Genomic DNA, 18,430 nt, shown 5'->3' on the forward strand with positions numbered 1-18,430 from the left:
AATTTATAAACACTTTTAGGGGGCGTAAATTATTTGCTGTGGATTACTGCACCAATAAAAAGATAAAGTAAATCCAATGAGGTTCCACCAGGATATCAGTTCCTCATATGTATTTCATCAGGGAGCATCATTAATGAGTGGCTTGACTGAAAGTCAACATTCAACAAAGCTATTAGAAGCAGGCCTGACAAAGTGTATCCTGCTTAGAAATGTTCCACTTGGAAAAAAAACCAGATGGAAATTTAATAATAATAACAGTAACAAGGAGGTGGCCTTGAACTCTTTCTGGCCGAGGTTTATGGTGTTAAAATGCTAACTGAACCCCTTTCGTGAAAATGTCGAGTGTCAACACAATTGGGCAGAGAGTGTGACTGGTTGTCAACAAATATCTTCAGAGAAGAGAGACTTACTTGTCTGGGAAAAGCTCAGCGATAAATTTTTCCATTGAGACCACTGGCTGCTTCTCGTGAATCACACCCGCTCTTCTCAAACTATCAATGCGCTCCTGAGCCCCCTGCACAACACGAGAAACACAGGAAGATCATTGACATGGTCCCAGATTTGGAACCTTCTTGCTATTAGGCAACAGTGCTAACCATGTCTGGATTTCCACTCCTCTCAAAGTATTGGGACAGTGTGGTCAATTCCTTTACAGTGCCATGAGAAAGTATTGGCCCCCTTGTCAAATTCTTACATTTTTGCAGTTTGCCCACTTTGTTTATCAAACAAATGCAAATCGACAAACATAACCCAAATGACCTAAAAATGCTGTTTTAAAATGACTTCATTAAGAAAAAAAAAAAATTCAGTTACCTGACCCTGTGTCAAAAAGTAATTACCCCCTTGTTAAATTATGAATTAATTGTGACTAACCACAATTTTCATCATTTTCACTGATCACACCCAAGCCTGATTACCTCCAGACCTGTTCAATCAAGAAATCACTAAAACAGAATCTGTGCCGACAAAATCAAGTCAGAAAAAAGATCTAAAAAAGATGCAACAAAATGACACAATCCAAAGAAATTCCAGAACATTTGAGAAATAAAGTAATTCACATCTATCAGTCTGGAAAGGGTTACAAAAGCCATTTCTAAAGCTTGAGGAGTCCAGCGAACCATAGGGAGAGCCGTTTTCCTCACAAGAACACAGAACAGTGGTGAACCTTCCCTGGAGTGGCCGGCCTACAGAGATTACCCCAAGAGAACAGCAACGACTCATCCAGGAGCTCACAAAGGAACTCAGGACAATTTCTCAAGAACTGCAAGCCTCCATTTCCTCACTTAATGGTCAGTGCTCGACACAACAATAAGGAAGACACTAGGCAAAAATGGCATCCAAGGCAGAGTTCCAAGGCGAAAACCACTGTTGATCAAAAAGAACAAAGGCTGGTCTCACTTTTGCAAAAAAACATCTGAATGATTCCCAAGACTTTTGGGAGAATATGATATGGACTGACGAGATAAAAGTTCAGCTTTTTGGAAGGTGTGTGTCTCGTTACATCTGGTGTAAATGTAACACAGCATTTAAGTAAAAGAACATCATACCAACAGTCAAACATGGTGGTGGTAGTGTGATGGTCTTGGGTTGGGTTGATGGTCTTTAGGACTTGGATAACTTGCTGTGACTGGAGGGAACCATGAATTCTGCTCTTTAACAGAAAATCCTGAAGGAGAATGTTCAGCCATCACTTTGTGACCTCAAGCCGAAGCAAACTTGGGTTCTGCAGCAAGATAACGATCCAAAACACACCAGCAAGTCAACTTCTAAATGGCTTTAAAAAAAAATAAAAATGAAAGTTTTGGAGTGGCCTTGTCAAACTCCAAGTTGAAGCCAATTGAAATGCAGTGGCATGACTTGATAAAGGTCGTTCATGTTCGAAAACCCTCAATTTTTGCTGAATTCAAACATTCTGCAAGGAAGAGTGCGCCAACATTTCTCCACAGTGATGTAAACGACTCATTTTGCAGTGAGAGAAAAATGCTTGATTTCAGTTGTTGCTGCAGAGGATGGCCCAGCCAGTTATGAGGGTTAGGCGGCCATTCCAATTTCACACAGGGTCAGGTAACTTTGAATAGTTTTTTCCCCCCTTAATAAATTAAATCCATGAAAACAGCATTTTAATTTCACTTGGGTTATATTTGTCTGATCGTTACATTTACTTGATGATCCTAAAAATTAAATCGGGGAAACTATAAAAATTGTTTTATGATGATTCTGATTCTAATTGTGTGTATCACAGTGCCCCTCAGAGGTCAAGACGTGCACAGCAGTTACTTTATTTCACCCATTGGTTAATAATAAATGTGTCAGTTTTTCCTCATACCTACTGTTGCTGATTATTGTTCTCTGTTTGAACGTCGAGACCTTCTAGTTTCTGGAAATTAGTCTCTCAGGACCTGAAGTGGGAGACCAACATCAATTCCATCCTCAAAAAGGCCCAGCAGAGGATATACTTCTTTCGGCTCCTGAGGAAGCGTCACGGCCTGACACAGGAGCCGTTGAGGCATTTCTACACAGCAGCCATCGAATCAGTCCTGTGTTCATAATCACAGTCTGCTTTGGTGCTGCCACAAAAAACGACAAACTCCCACTGCAACGGACAATCAAAACTGCAGAAAAGATTGTCGGTAGCCCCCTCTCTACCGTTGAGGACTTGCACGCTGTCAGAACTAAGACAAGTGCATGCAAAATCCTCTTGGACCCTCCACATCCTGGTCTCTACCTCTTCCAGCTCCTTCCCTCCCAGGTAGGCGCTATTGAACAATGCAACTAGAACGAGCAGACATTCCAACAGCTTCTTCCCTCTTGCCATTAATAGTTAACTTACAATTCCATTGTAACATGCTACCAATTTTGTCTTGAGATTGTGGTCACGGCAGCACGGTGGCCGACTGGTTAGAGCGTCTGCCTCACAGTTCTGAGGAGCGGGGTTCAATCTCCGGACCCGCCTGTGTGGAGTTTGCATGTTCTTCCCGTGCCTGCGTGGGTTTTCTCCGGGCACTCCGGTTTCCTCCCACATCCCAAAAACATGCTTGGTAGGTTAATTGACAACTCTCAATTGCCCGTAGGTGTGACTGTGAGTGCGAATGGTTGTTTGTTTGTATGTGACCTGCGATTGGCTGGCAACCAGTTCAGGGTGTACCCCGCCTCCTGCCCGATGATAGCTGGGATAGGCTCCAGCACGCCCGCGACCCTAGTGGGGAGAAGCGGCTCAGAAAATGGATGGATGGATTGTGGTCGCATGTCTGTCGGGCCGATTGCACATTATTTGTGCACTCACTGTAGTGATCTCGCCACTTTGCACTACTTGCATATCTGTTGGTATACTGGCCACTCGTGCATGAGAAGAATCTGCACCATTTGCACAATTGACGTTGTTCCAGATTATTGCACGAGTTACTTTGAACTGCATAAATTTCTTGTAGTCTCTGTGCCACTTGCACAATGGTCACTGCACCAGACTATTGTTCTATTATTCATTTCCAACTGCTCTAAATTGGTAGAGCACAATTTGCACAATTGTCAAAAAATATATATATATATATCGACATTGCCACATTACTGGTAACCTTTTATTGCTCAGTAAGATGATTCTGATTCTGGTTTGAGTAATATCACTTGATGAAGCCTTTTCTCATATTCCATATTCGAAAATAAGTCAATGATGTATGATTATTGCTGTAATCAGATTGGACCACAGTGCATCAATATATGACTTTTGTCATGAACGGAATAGAGGACAGGACCCAAAAATGCACGACTCCAAAACGAATATATAACAATCATATTAATATACGGGCAGAGGTCACTACACAGGCAGCCAATCCAAAAAAGGCAACAGTCTCCAAAAACGCGAGGCAAAAAGGCGAGGTCGATCATCGGAACAGGGTCTATTATTACTGTGAGTCTGTGACGTGGAAACAATGAATGCCGGAACGCGACGGCAAGGTACAACGAACTGGCCGACGAGAAAGAATGAGACACGAGGGTAAATGCAAGGGGGTAATTAGGGTGAACCATTTTGCCCAAGTCATGTCAACAAAACATGACTTGGGCAAAATGGTTTTAGGGTCGGACAAAGAATTCTCTGTGCAGAAAATGCTCGATAAAGCATTTGGCTTACCATTTTTAGAACTAGGTCGGTAGGATAACGTGAAATTGAATTGAGTGAAAAATAGAGCACATCTGACCTGCCTCGCATTTAATCTCTTAGCAGATTTAAGATATTCCAAGTTCTTGTGATCTGTCCATACTAAAAACTGAGTATGTGCCCCATCTAGCCAGTGCGTCCACTCCACCAAACATTTCTGGGAGAGCACTGCTATAGCGGCATCAGACGCATCAACTTCTACCACAAACTACTGTTTGAGATCTGGCAAAGTGAGGATGGGAGCGGAGGTAAAGCTCGATTTAAGTTTCTGAAAAGCTGCCTGACAAAGCGGGTTCCATACGAAAGGTCTGTGTGGCAAGGTAAGAACTGAAATTTCTAATGAACTCTCTGTAGAAATTAGCGAACCTCAAGAACCTTTGTACGTCTTTGCGTGACGTGGGAGTGGGCCAATTAGTCACGGCATCAACTTTGCAAGGGTCCATTTTGATTTCACCTGGAGCCAGCACGAACCCCGGAAAAGAAACGGACGCCTTGTGGAACTCACATTTCTCAGCCTTGACATAAAGTTCATTCTGCAGTAACTGCTGCAACACAGAGTGGACATGAATGATGTGAGTCTCCTCATCTGGGGAGAATATCAAAATATCATCCAAATATACAAAAACGTTCACATTCAACATGTAATGCAGCCCTATGGGGGGCACAAGTCAGTGAAAACTGTAGGCCGGTCCCAAGCCTGGATAAATGCAGAGGGTTGCGTCAGGAAGGGCATCCGGCTTAAAACCTTGCCAAACAAATATGAGCGTTCATCCAAAGAATTCCATACCGGATCGGTCGTGGCCTGGATTAACAACGTCCGCCACCGGCGCCGTCAACCTGCGGGGTGCCAGTTGGAAATTCAGCTACTGTGGGTCAAAGTCAAAGAAGAAGAAGAGGTGGAAAGCGGGTTCTTCGGCAGAAAGAGAAGAGGAAAACACAGAGCCTAGAGCTGAATGTGGGGACTTTGAAGGTTGGGACGATGACAGGAAAATCTCGGGAGTTGGTTGACATGATGATTAGGAGAAAGGTTGATATACTCTGTGTCCAGGAGACCAGGTGGAAAGGCAGTAAGGCTAGAAGTTTAGGGGCAGGGTTTAAATTATTTTACCATGGTGTAGATGGGAAGAGAAATGGAGTCGGGGTTATTTTAAAAGAAGAATTGGCTAAGAATGTCTTGGAGGTGAAAAGAGTATCAGATCGAGTGATGAGGCTGAAATTTGAAATTAATGGTGTTATGTATAATGTGATTAGTGGCTGTGCCCCACAGGTCGGATGTGACCTAGAGGTGAAAGAGAAATTCTGGAAGGAGCTAGATGTTCTGGAGGGAGCTAGAAATTCTGGAAGGAGCTAGATGATGTAGTTCTGAGCATCCCAGACAGAGAGAGAGTCGTAATTGGTGCAGATTGTAATGGACATGTCAACGGCAACAGGGGATCTGCCTAGGTTTGGTTGGTCACCGAGGCTCGTCCTCCTAGTGCGGGGTGACGCAGCCCTCCGCCGAACTCCGTCCAGCTCGTGATGCAAAAGCCTCATGTCGATTTTTACGGCGAAAGCGATGAGTGTCCAAGTCGGTCCGCAGGTCTAGCGGGACCAAATGATCCTTGACGGCGGGGGATAGCACTTGAAAAAAATGCATCGAGCAGTGCCCTATTAGTCCACTGACTCTCAGCTGCTAGAATGCGAAACTCAATTGCGTAATCTGACACCCTGCGCTTGCCTTGTTGTAAGGTGACAACGGAGCGAGCTGCCTCACGATCTGGTGCGGAAAACTGAAAAATTTGTTCCATAGTCTTTACGAAAAAAGCCCACGAATGACACACGGCGGAAATTGCGGCTCCATTCGGCAGTTGCCCACGCGTCCGCACGACCAGTCAGGTGGGAAATGACAAAAGCGATTTTGCCTGCTCGGTGGGGAAGGCAGCTGCCTGCAGCTCAAAGTGGAGTTTGCACTGAGTGATGAACGGCTTAATATTCACAGAATCTCGAGAGAGCCTCTCCGGTCGAGAGAGCTGTGGGCAGACAGCAGCGCAGGTGGCAGGTGGCTGCATGGTGACTGCTTCACCTGGAAACGGTGGTACAGTGGCGGCATCGGGTGCTGTGCCAGCTGGTTCCTTCTTCTGAAGCATATTCATTAGCAAATCAAACTGTGAAGGCCACCAGTGTCATCCTACTGCCCTGATGCTCTGACAGTCCCTCTAGATGAACGTGGAGGGCAGCAAGCGGCTCATCCTGCTTCGAGAGGCGTTGACCCTGCGCTTGAAGGGCTTTGCGCACTGGGTCTGAGTCTGCTGGGTCCATGTTATGGCCAGTTCGTTCTGTCATGAACGGAACAGAGGATAGGACCCAAAAATGGACGACTCCAAAACAAATGGACAGTTTCAAAAAGAGAGGTTTAATATACGGGCAGAGGTCGGTAACACAGGCAGACAATCCAAAAAAGGCAACAGTCTCCAAAAACGTGTGGCAAATAGGCGAGGAAACAAGAACGCGATGACAAGGTACAACGAACTGGCGGCTAGAAAGAATGAGACACATGGTTAAATGCAAGGGGTAATTAGGGTGAACGAGGCACATGTGGTGAAGATGTTCTCAGGAGCAGGTGTGTACGAGACAGGGGGAAAACAACAACCGGAACACACACCCATGACAACTTTATGCGGAACCCGTCTGTGGGTTCCACATCTGATGAAGGCACCATTAATGCTGAAAGGTACATACAGGTTTTGGAGAAACATATGCTGCCATCCAAACAACGTCTTTTTCATGGACGCCCCTGCGTATTTCAGCAAGACCATGCCAAACCACATTCTGCACGTGTTACAACAGCGTGGCTTCGTCGTAAAAGAGTGCGGGTGCTAGACTGGCCTGCCTGCAGTCCAGTCCTACAAAGCTTCAACAATTAGTGTCCTCAGTTCCCAAACGTTTATTGAATGTTGTTAAAAGAAAAGGTGATGTCACACAGTGGTAAACATGACCCTGTTCCAGCTTTTTGGGAACGTGTTGCAGCCATAAAATTCTAAGTTAATGATTATTTGCTAAAAACAATAAAGTTTATCAGTTTGAACATTAAATATCTTGTCTTTGTAGTGTATTCAATTAAATATAGGTTGAACATGATTTGCAAATCATTGTATTCTCTTTTTATTTATGTTTAACACAACGTCCCAACTTCATTGGAATTGGGGTTGTCCATGTTGTTTAATTTAAATGTAAGATTCAAATTAAATTTGCCTCATTTCTTTGCTTTTATGTTCTGGCCTCCAACTTGAGCCACGCCCATCTCCACCTGCACCTGATGTCTGCTTCAAGCTGTGCCACATGAATAGCTTCCCCCTCTCTCAGCACTCTCATTCTGGAAAAGAATTGACTAAAATCATTGTCTGTTTCACTTCATTTTTCACGATTACCAACTTCAAAGGCTAATCCCAAATGCATTCTCCAGGAAAATATTAAGTACAGTATGTAACTCAATGCAAAAATACAAAAGACCACTGCAATAAATACGACACTGGCTGATCTGATGAGCAAAAATGTTGCTTACACGTAAGAGTAGCAATAGAGGATGTCCGCTCCAGAGGTGGGTAGAGTAGCCAAATATTGTACTCAAGTAAAAGTACTGTTACTTGACAATAATGTGACTCAACTAAAAATAAAAATTAGTCCTCCAAAAAAATTCTCGAGTAAAAAGTACACAGTGAAATAATGACTCAACCACTGAGTAATTAGCACAAAAAACTAAAAACAATAAAAATAAACAAAAACATTTGCAATTTACGGCACGGTGTTTTCTCAAGCTATGAGTGAGCTGAAATATCCATGTTTGGGCAGACAGCGCCAGACAAATACTACAATACATGAAAGTTGTAGTTTTTGTTCGTCTAATGTCAACGTTGCCTTCAAGGTAACGCCGACCTTCCCGAATTGGTGGCCACTTAGGCACGACGATCAGCCGGGCTGGCTTATCTAGTGTGAATACCTATGCCCGGGAAGACGTTGTGTGAGGTCATGTGACTTTCTTGTGTCGTCTGATAGGTGACTTAAACGTCACTCGCACTTAAATTAGAAACAGCACCCAATATGGAACTCGAAATCTCGCGCATGAAATGAAATGTGAAAGTGTTTTGCATTTTCCACTATACCTATGTATAATGCGCACGATTGACGTTTGACAATTTTTTGGGGAAAAGAAAGGTGCATTATACACGAGAAATTATGGTAATTTTGTTTGGCTAATCACTCTTGGAAAGCTTCACTCCTGTTCGCAGTTTTGTCCTTTGGTGGATAATGGCTTTGACTGTGGTTTCCTGAATTTGGAAAGACTTGGAAATGGCTTTATAACTTTTTTTCGATTAAAATCGGCATGATGAGCCGAAACATTTAAGTGTGATAAATCCCCCCACCTAAAATTAATAAATAAAATACAAAAAAAATCTGAAATCATTAAAGGGGCAAATACTTTTTCATGCCACTGTACGTATGTATACAAATACACATGCTGTACACAAAATAATGTTTTTGAAAAACTGAGTGACCAGACCTTGAGCCCAGCTGCATAGCCCACAGGCTGCGGGGCAATGTTGGATGGACCGATTTCCCCTGTAACCATGGCCATCCCAAACACCTCCTGAAAAGCATCTCGGACCGCGTCAACGTTCATCTCTTTATCTGATGTCACCACAATGTCAATGTCCCCTCCGGACTCTACAGAAAAAGAACACATCCTTTCATGTAATTGTTTTCATTATCATATTATCTCAAATCCATCTTTATCCGCACATAATCAAGGCTGAGATTCTTAAACGTCGTATCAGTTTTACGTAATGATGACGATAGATGCTTACTGATATATGGAGCCATGCCAGGATCTAGAGTGGTAATCATAGACTCTACGGAGTGTTTGGTCTTATCCAGGACTGTTTTAACAACAGGGTTCCCAGCAACGCCCTAAAGGGAAAACGAAGAACACTATTGTCACATTTGCAGGGCAAAGAATGTGCAACATTCAGCATCATTTAAAATACAATGGATTTTTATGAGGGTGTGAACCTGGGATGATTTATTACCATTATTTCCCACAGGGACATTTTTTTTTATTTCCAAAATATATATCACAAGTTGACACGGCACGGTGAACGACTGGTTAGCACATCTGCCTCACAGTTCTGAGGACCGGGGTTCGAATCCCGGCCCCGCCTGTGTGGAGTTTGCGTGTTCTCGCCGTGCCTGCGTGGGTTTTCTCTTTCCTCCCACATCCCAAAAACATGTATGGTAGGTTAACTGAAAACTCTAAATTGCCCATTGGTGTGAATGTGAGTGCAAATGGTTGTTTGTTGATATGTGCCCTGTGATTGGCTGGCGACCAGTTCAGGGTGTACCCCGCCTCTCGCCCGAAGATAGCTGGGATAGGCTCCAGCAGGCCCGCCACCCTAGTGCGGAGAAGCGGAACGGAAGAGGAATGAAACACGGCCGTGTTTTGAACTTTATACATTTTCTGAAAAGGCATTAAAAATGCTTTACACTTATGCATATATTGGGGTAATTGGTTATGTTTCGGTGAACCTATCTCTGTTTAAATATCGAAAGTGGAGTCTCAGCATTAGCCTAGCAACAAGGATGTTTTGTTTACACCACGGGGGACCGTATTACGGCCTCTGGTTGGTTGAATCGTGTAATGACGTACGTACAATCCGTGGCTGCAGATAACACGAAGCGTCCTGATGATACCTGACATGATGTGGTTTCCTTGGTTTTTGTGCGTGGCAGCACAAATGTTCGTAAACAGAGTCGTTTGTAACCCGGGTTTCCACTGTACAGTATATGATTGCGTTACAAAGTAGTGTACATGTACGTATGTGTCATAACAACATCTTATTTCAGTTGTTTTATTTTGGCGGCAAAACCAAAACGGCAAATTTGGACCATTATCAGCCGAAACATTTTGGTGGCCGAAATTTCAGTTTGTCACTAATTTCCAGGGTACTAAGGGGCTGAATAAATAAGCCAAAACAATTTACCTTGAAAAAGCCCCATAATCCTCCACCAGCATTGTTGTCTGCAAGTACTCTGGGATCTTCCTGCTCCTCAGGGAACGTGATCGGGGATCTGGCATCGAAACCCCCAGCCATGGCAGGCTGCTGTACCATAGGGTTAGACACTACACCTGGAGATGAAGGGAAAGACATGACACCATCCATTGTTTCAACAGAATACAATATTGAATCCGCACTGGGCGACTGGTTTTGTTTCTTTTGATTCTTAATACATATTAACTCATATTTGATTTAAGTGTTTCATTTGGGGGTTTTCAGCAGTGGATTTTAAGAGAACCAACAAATCACCAATGGGCAAGCACTCCCTGAAGCACTTGATTAATGTGTTCTGCTAACGTAAGTTGGATTCAAGCATTAAACTTACAATTAAAAAAGAAGAAGTAAGCTGTTGCACCAATGTTACCTGGAACAGAGGGTGGGCTCGAAAAAGTTGGCATCAGCGGTGTCTGTGGAGTTCGACCAGCATGACCCCGTGTTATGTCATATCCTGCACTCATTGAAAAATTGGAAATAGGAGGCCCAACAGGAGGTGCACCAGAAGAAAAGGGAGGTGGTCCAGTAGAAGAGGCAAGGGGAGAGCCGGAGACGGAGGTATTGGTGCTGAAAGGGGCGCCAAGTGAAGACGGAGGAGGAAAGATGGAATGTGGCGTCATGGGACTGCTAAAAGCAGGATGGGGAGGAGCACTGACTGAGGGGGAACAAATAGACACTGAGCTGTTGCCTTCAGCGTGGCTTGATGGACCTGAAACACACATTTTAATCCAGAAATATACTTTTTCAAAAGCTGGACATGCATTTTAGACACAATATTTATATTGGGCATGCAAATTTCACAAATAATTATTATGGGCCTCAAGGTCTCACAGCCAGTCGGAACTTGTACAACTCTTGCAACAATCCACCCATCGCAACTGTAGGCTTGCTCTAATACATTATTGTGCCGCATGCGATCCTGTGCTGTTTTGTTTCGCTTTGTAATAATTGTATTGGTATTATATACTAAACTGAATCAAAATAATAAACGGAGTTTGCTTAAACTAGCACCACCAAAGCAATACTGTTGAAATAACGTAAACATTCACAGGACAGGGAGGAAAAAGTAAGTTAATACCTGGTTGACCCTCCTTTTGCAGATCAAATGTGCACAACCGTTAAGATGAATTTTGGACTCGTCTTCTTTACAAAACTGTAAAAATTCCAGATGATTAAATCTGGTGTAATTTTTTTTTTTTAATGAAGATTTGTAACTTCACCTCAACTTAGTTAGATATGTCCTGTGCCATGTACTCAACACTAGCTGAATTGAAATATCTTCAAAATATCCGCGGGAATTTTTTTACCGCATGCGGCCAGTGGCTAACGTCCTTCAAAACGGTGCGGTGCCTGTTGCATTGTTGTAAAATAACATAAACCAATTGCACCATTTTTTAATGTATAATAACGTTTTTATGCTGTATGCACTATAGGGAAATCCTAATAATACCACTTATTTAAAATGTGAATTTCACATAGAGGTTCCATGATGTTATTTATGTAAACGTGTTGTTGTTTACACGACAGTTCATACACAAATGTTGAAATGAGACATATTTTGCAATTGGCATGAAGGTTTGGTGGGTGATTAGCATTCCAGACAAGTTTCATCATGTATGACTAGTGTTGATCAGGCAGGCATTTTCTTAACAATTCTGTCATATACTCACTAATACTCACTTATACTCTCGTCCTGTAGACTTTTATAATGTACATAATTAATGCCACCACACTTCAGTTGTACTGCTGGGGTCACGACCTTGTCCTGCATGCTTCTTCTCCTGTCCTTGTCCTGTGCTAGCTTGTCCTGTCCTTCCCTCACAGGGTGTAGCACTACAGCCCCATGCAACACTCATATTTAATGTTTCATTGCTGTCGATAAAGTAATGATTTACTTCTCTCATCCTGTTCACAATTAGTGCTTTGTCTTTTTTTTTTTTTGTCCTTTGTTTCTCTCCCCCCTCTAGAAACCTTGTTCTGTTCGACTGATCAAGTCTGATTCTCAATAAGCCGAGAGGTTCTCTTATTTTTTTCCTCCCTGTCCTGTGAACGTTTACGTTATTTTCAATAAAAATACAAACTCATAACTGTGAGTGGTACCAGTTTCAGCAGACTACTTGTTTATTCTTGTGATTTAGATGAAGATCAGACTCACATTTAATGACCCATTTCTGCAGAAATTCGAAAGGGTTCACAAACTTTGTCCTCCCACTATATGTCCAATGTGACACGATTTCTGTCAATAACTGTATGTAATACAGTCAATTCTAAGAAGAGCTATTTTATTTGTGAAAAATGGTAAAAATCCTCAGGAATAGAATCCGTGCAGATGTCCTACCTTTGCTCATCGGTACAGGGCTGACTGCAGTAGCTGCACTCGGTGGTGGTGTAGGGCTGGTTGGAGGTGTAGTCTCAATCCCACTCTCTTCCATCATCTCCTCGGCCTTCAAAGTCCACGTAAAGAGAGCAGAATCTAACTGTAATAAATATATATGCATGTTGTTTCACATATTGTCATGTATGACCATTCTTTAGAATTAGCTTTATTGCAGTGTAGCGTATTTGAGTCAAATAAAAACACAATTCGTTGAGGAGAAAAGAATAAGCCCGAAGCGACGCCTGCGTTACTTCCGGTTTAGCGTAATAAATCAAGCTATTTTATCTCGTAAAGGGGCTCCACGGCACTTTTTAGATGTATAAAACTTCAGGACAAAGTGACGACAAAAACTGTCAAGAGCGGCACGGTGTGCGACTGCCTCACAGTTCAGAGGACCTGGGTTCAATCCCCGGCCCCGCCTGTGTGGAGTTTGCATGTTCTCCCCGTGCCTGCGTGGGTTTTCTCCGGGCCCTCCGGTTTCCTCCCACATCTCAAAAACATGCATGGTAGGTTAATTGACAACTCTAAATTGCCCGGAGGTGTGAATGTGAGTGTGAATGGTTGTTTGTTTGTATGTGCCCTGCTATTGGCTGGCAACCAGTTTAGGGTGAACCCCGCCTCTTGCCCGATGATTGCTGGGATAGGCTCCAAGCACGCCCGCGACCCTAGTGAGGGTAAGCTGTAAAGAAAATGGATGGATGGATGGACTCCTGCAATAAAATATTGTACTCCGATACCGGATACACTCGTTACCGTGGCAACGACAACAAGAGTGGATCGCGCCGACTGTATTATAAAAACAAAATGGGGAAAAACGTGTGTTGGTGGTCACCGGTGCTTACGTTTTTTTAAGGCTTGCTTGCGGTATGGTCATGTACTGTTAATTCGATACGGCTCACAAGCAGGTAATAAAATGTTATGGAGCCTAGCAAGCTAGCGGTAGCACAAACGGTTGGACGTAAACATGCCGCCGTTCTGTCGAATCACGAGTGTGTTTATGGGAACTTTGACCATACTTCCAGAAGCGTGAGGTCACACACTGATGTTGGACGAGAAGGCCTGGCTCTCAGTCTCTGCTCTAATTTGTCTCTACGGTGTTCTATCGGGTTGAGGTCAGGACTCTGTGCAGGCCGGTCAAGTTCAGAATCATCTTTATTTGCCAAGGATGTCAAAAACACACAAGGAATTTGTCCCCGGTAATTTGAGCCACTCTAGTACGACAACAGACAGTCAATTGACAGACTACTTTTGAGACATAAAGACATAAAAAACACAGTAACGAGTAATGAAGTAACGAGTAATGTATAATTGGCCCGACAGAGATGTGACAACAAACTCAAGACAAAATTGGCAGCGTGTTGCAATGGACATTGTGTAAGTTAACCGTTTAAGAAGTTAATGGCAAGAGGGAAGAAGCTGTTGGAATGTCTGCTTGTTTTAGTTTTCATTGTTTGGTAGCGCCTACCTAAAGGAAGGAGCTGGAAGAGGTGGTGACCAGGATGTGGAGGTTCCAAGAGGATTTTGCATGCTCTTGTCTTAGTTCTGGTAGCGTGCAAGTCTTCAAGGGTGGGTAGGGGGGGTACCGACAATCTTTTCAGCAGTTTTTATTGTCCGTTGCAGTCTGAGTTTGTCCTTTTTTGTTGCAGCAGCAAACCAGACTGTGATGGAAGAACACATGACTGATTCGATGACTGCTGTGTAGAACTGCCTCAACCGCTCATGTGGCAGGCCGTGCTTCCTCAGAAGCCGCAGGAAGTACATCCTCTGCTGGGCCTTTTTGAGGATAGAGTTGATCTCCCACTTCAGGTCCTGAGAGACTATAATTCCCAGGAACCTGAAGGTCTTGACGGTTGACACAGGGCAGTTGGACAGCGTGAGGGGCAGCTGTGACGAAGGACGCCTCCTGAAGTCCACGATCATCTGTACAGTCTTGAGCGTGTTCAGCTCCAGGTTGTGTCGGCTGCACCACAGCTCCAACCGCTCCACTTCCTGTCGATACGCAGACTCCTCACAGTCTTCAATGAGGCCGATGACTGTTGTGTCGTCTGCAAACTTTAGGAGTTTCACAGCCGGGTGTGTTGAGGTGCTGTCGTTTGTGTAGAGAGAGAAGAGCAGCAGAGAGAGAACACCACCTTGGGGCGCCCCGGTGCTTGTGGTGCGCCTCACCTGCTGTGTCCTGCCTGTCAGGAAACTGTAAATCCACTGGAAGATGGCAGGTGAGACGCTGAGCTGGAGAAGCTTGGAGGAGAGGAGTTTGGAGATGATTGTGTTGAACACAGAGCTGAATTCCACGAAGAAGGATCCTTGCGTAGGTCCCTGCGTCGTTGAGTTGTTCTAGGATGAAGAAGAGTCCCCTGTTGACTGAGTCATCCGCAGGCCTGTTTGCTCGGTGGGCAAATAGCAGGGGGTCCAGCAGATGACCTGTGACGCTCTTGAGGTGGTCCAGCACGAGGCGTTCAAAGGACTTCATGACCACAGATGTCAGAGCGACAGACCTGTAGTCATTCAGACCTGAGATTGGAGGTTTTTTGGGGACTGGGATGATGGTGGAGCGTTTGAAACAGGATGGTACTTCACACAGTTCCAGAGATCTATTGAAGGTCTGTGTGAAGACTGGAGCAAGCTGGTCCGCGTAGACTTTGAAGCAGGATGGGGAGACAAGGGCTGGGCCTGCCCCTTTTTTGATGTTTTGTTGTTTGAAGATGCGTTTCACATCCTGTTCGTGGATGGTCAATGCAGAAGTCAGAGGTGTGATGGTGGTCGGTGGTGCGGCTGCGTGGGTGTGGGGTGGGGTGTGAAAGTGTCCTTTTCAAATCTGCAGTAGAAGGTGTTCAAGTCGTCGGCTAGTCTTTTATTGTTCTCAGCTTGGGGAGTTGGTCGCTTGTAATTCGTTAGCGATTGTAATGCATGCCAGACTGAATTAGAGTCGTTAGCGGTAAACGGTTTTTATAACTTTACTGCATAATTTCTCTTTGCAACGTTAATTTCTTTAGCGCGTTCATACAGGGCCCTATCCCCGCTTCGACATGCGTCCTCTTTAGCCTGGTGAAATTTCTCAAGTTTGGCAGTGAACCACGCCTTGTTGTTATTGAAGGTGCAAAATGAGTTTGTTGGTCCACACACCTCTTCACAGAAACTGATATAAGTTGTGACAGTGTCCGTATATTCATCCTGGCTGCCAGACCCTCCAGTCTGTGCAGTCTAAACCGTTTTAAAATTCTCTCTTTGCTTCATTGGTCCACTTTTTCACCATTTTCAGCGTAGGCTTCGCACATTTAAGTTCTTGCGTGTATGTTGGTCTTAAGTGAATTAAGCAGTGATCAGACGAGCCCAGGGGTGCACGAGGTATGGCACGGTATGCATTATTTAGCGTAGTCTAGCAGTGGTCTAAAATTTTATTTTTCCTGGTAGGACAGTCGATGTTCTGCTTGTATTTAGGGAGTTTGTGGTTGAGTTTAGCTTTGTTAAAGTCCCCGAGAATAATGAGGGGTGAGTCTGGGTGTTTTTTCCCCCCATTTTGTTGACTTGTTCAGCGAGCGTTAGCGTGCGGCGTTCGTGTTAGCTTGAGGAGGAATGTAAACACCGGCAAGAATGAAAGATGCGACCTCACAAGGAGAGTAGAATGGCTTACAGTTCAAAAACAGCGACTCCAAATCCGGGCTGCAGTGTGTGCGGAGCTCCGTGATGTCAGTACACCATATTTTGTTGATATGGAAGCATATCCCGCCACCTTTTGTTTTCCCCGATAACTCCGTGATGTGGTCAGTTGGAAGCCCGGAAGCATTACGGCGCCATCAGGGAGGCGTTCACAAAGCCATGCCTCCGTAAAGCACAGCACAGTGCCGGCCGGACCGATGTCATATTAAACAATATTGATTAAGAAGGGGATGTCACTACAGATTATTAGTGAGTCAAAAGCAGATGAAATACTTTGGCAATATAGTGTACGTCTGTAAAGAGACATCATACAGTACACGCAATGTCTGATTTTTTTTTTTCCCCCCAAAGATTTGTTAGTGTAACACAACACTGCGGTCAAGCCAGCCTCCACTCGTAAAGATGCCTTAATTTTGTTCATACTAGGTATTACGGTAATAAGTCCCCAACTAGCAGCGAAAGCCACCTTCAAAATAAAAGCCTCCCACTAATAGGCCTGCATGGAGGTCAATGCTTCGGATTGAAAATAATTGTATTAAATAAGATCTCTGTTATAATGCAACCAGGAATGCAACCAGCAAGATTAATCAGAATCTTGAAATGCATTAAAAAAAAATAAAGTCTATTTGATATCTGCATACATCACTGCAAGTACGGTTTGGCACAAAAAAAAGTCAGCCACCAATTGTGGAAGTTCTCCCACTTAAAAATATGAGAGAGGCCTGTAGTTTTCATCATCGGTATACCTCACCTGTGAGAGACAAAATGAGAGGGGGGGGGGGAAATCCAGAAAATCACATTGTCTGATTTTTAAAGAATTTATTAGAAAATTATGGTGGAAAATAAGTATTTGGCCACCGACAAAGAAGTGGCGCTCACAGACCTGTAACTTCTTCTTTAAGAGGCTCCTCTGTCCTCCACTCGTTACCTGTATTAATGGCACCTGTTTGAACTCGTAATCAGTATAAAAGACACCGGTCCACAACCTCAAACAGTCTCACTCCAAACTCTACTACGGCCGAGACCAAAGAGCTGTCAAAGGACACCGGAAACAAAATTGTAGACCTGCACCAGGCATGAAGACTGAATTGCGATACTGAATAGATTTGATTGTTTTGTTTTTTTACAGATGTTTTTAAATCAGGGTTAATGACAGCAAAATATACAGATTTCAGTGGGCTTTTATTTTGAAATACAATAGCAGATCTTTAGCAAACCTCTTTTAGTGGAGTCCTCGTTGGTCTAATGTCCCACAGATCTGGATTGGTCTGGTCTGGGATTCTTTTTTTTTTTTTTTATAATTTTTGGAAAAAAAGATATACTTGCAGTCATGTATGCAGATATCAAATAAACAGTTTTTTAAAATGCATCTCAAGATTCAAATTAACATTGATGGTTGCAATTCTGGCACAGTTTACTTTCTCTCAGAAATGGACTGGTTGCGTTGTAACAGAGATCTTATTTAACATAATTATTTGAAATCCGAAGCATTGACGTCCCCGTCGGCCTATTATTGGCAGGCTTTTATTTTGAAGGCGGTTTATTACCGTAATGCCTAGTATGAAGACAATCAGGGCGGCTGGTTTGACCGCACTTAACACAACGGTTTTGAATTACTTTACACTTAAAGCTTGTATATGAACATACTTTACTAGCCATTCCAATAGAATCACTACTGTTCGGCTCAGCTGTATAGTACAAGTGGACAATTGGGCTATTCATGACAAAGCCGAAGGAACATCCACTTCGTAATATGTTCGTACGGTTAAGGGGAACCGCAATCGTCAGATATTAAGTGCACACAAACCGATAACACGACCTAAACTCCCTTAGTTGTCAGGACTCACCTGCTAGCAGGGTCAGCTCGCTAGCCCACGAAGCGCAGATGCACATTGATGACGTCAGGCGTTGCCACGTCTGCTCACTCGCTGCGGATGCGACGTGACAAAATCTTGGCGCCTCCATCCAATGAGAAAACAACAACTTGCAAATGTTTGGCAACTTATTATAAGACCTCAAGAGTTTCATTATTCTGCTACATTTTCAGGACGACTCAGTGATTGTGATGAAGGCACCTTAAAACCTAACCTTGGGTTCCTCGGGGGGGGGGGTGTTAGTTTTCTCATTTTTTTCCCCCTGTTGTTATAAAATACTGTATAT

At 43.7% G+C, this 18,430-nt stretch overlaps 1 protein-coding gene across 2 annotated transcripts in view; it reads right to left on the reverse strand.

The window, feature by feature from the left end:
* The window catches only part of prrc1 (proline-rich coiled-coil 1), a 29,818-nt gene extending 11,611 nt beyond the window's left edge, over nucleotides 1-18,207 (reverse strand). Inside the window, exons 1-7 of one of the 2 annotated variants that reach the window (XM_061699345.1) lie at nucleotides 18,118-18,207; nucleotides 12,575-12,680; nucleotides 10,607-10,945; nucleotides 10,168-10,313; nucleotides 8,995-9,097; nucleotides 8,691-8,854; nucleotides 411-514 (exon numbers count right to left, since the gene is read on the reverse strand). In XM_061699345.1, coding sequence (XP_061555329.1) covers nucleotides 411-514; nucleotides 8,691-8,854; nucleotides 8,995-9,097; nucleotides 10,168-10,313; nucleotides 10,607-10,945; nucleotides 12,575-12,671 — 953 coding nt within the window. In that variant the 5' untranslated portion in view covers nucleotides 12,672-12,680; nucleotides 18,118-18,207. Of the gene's footprint in view, nucleotides 1-410; nucleotides 515-8,690; nucleotides 8,855-8,994; nucleotides 9,098-10,167; nucleotides 10,314-10,606; nucleotides 10,946-12,574; nucleotides 12,714-18,117 lie in introns of both variants that reach the window. The other variant, XM_061699344.1, reaches the window with a different exon arrangement.
* Nucleotides 18,208-18,430: the final 223 nt, after the last annotated feature.

This window comes from Phycodurus eques, chromosome 15 (assembly GCF_024500275.1).
Source record: "Phycodurus eques isolate BA_2022a chromosome 15, UOR_Pequ_1.1, whole genome shotgun sequence".
In the NCBI taxonomy this organism is placed as follows: Eukaryota; Metazoa; Chordata; class Actinopteri; order Syngnathiformes; family Syngnathidae; genus Phycodurus; species Phycodurus eques.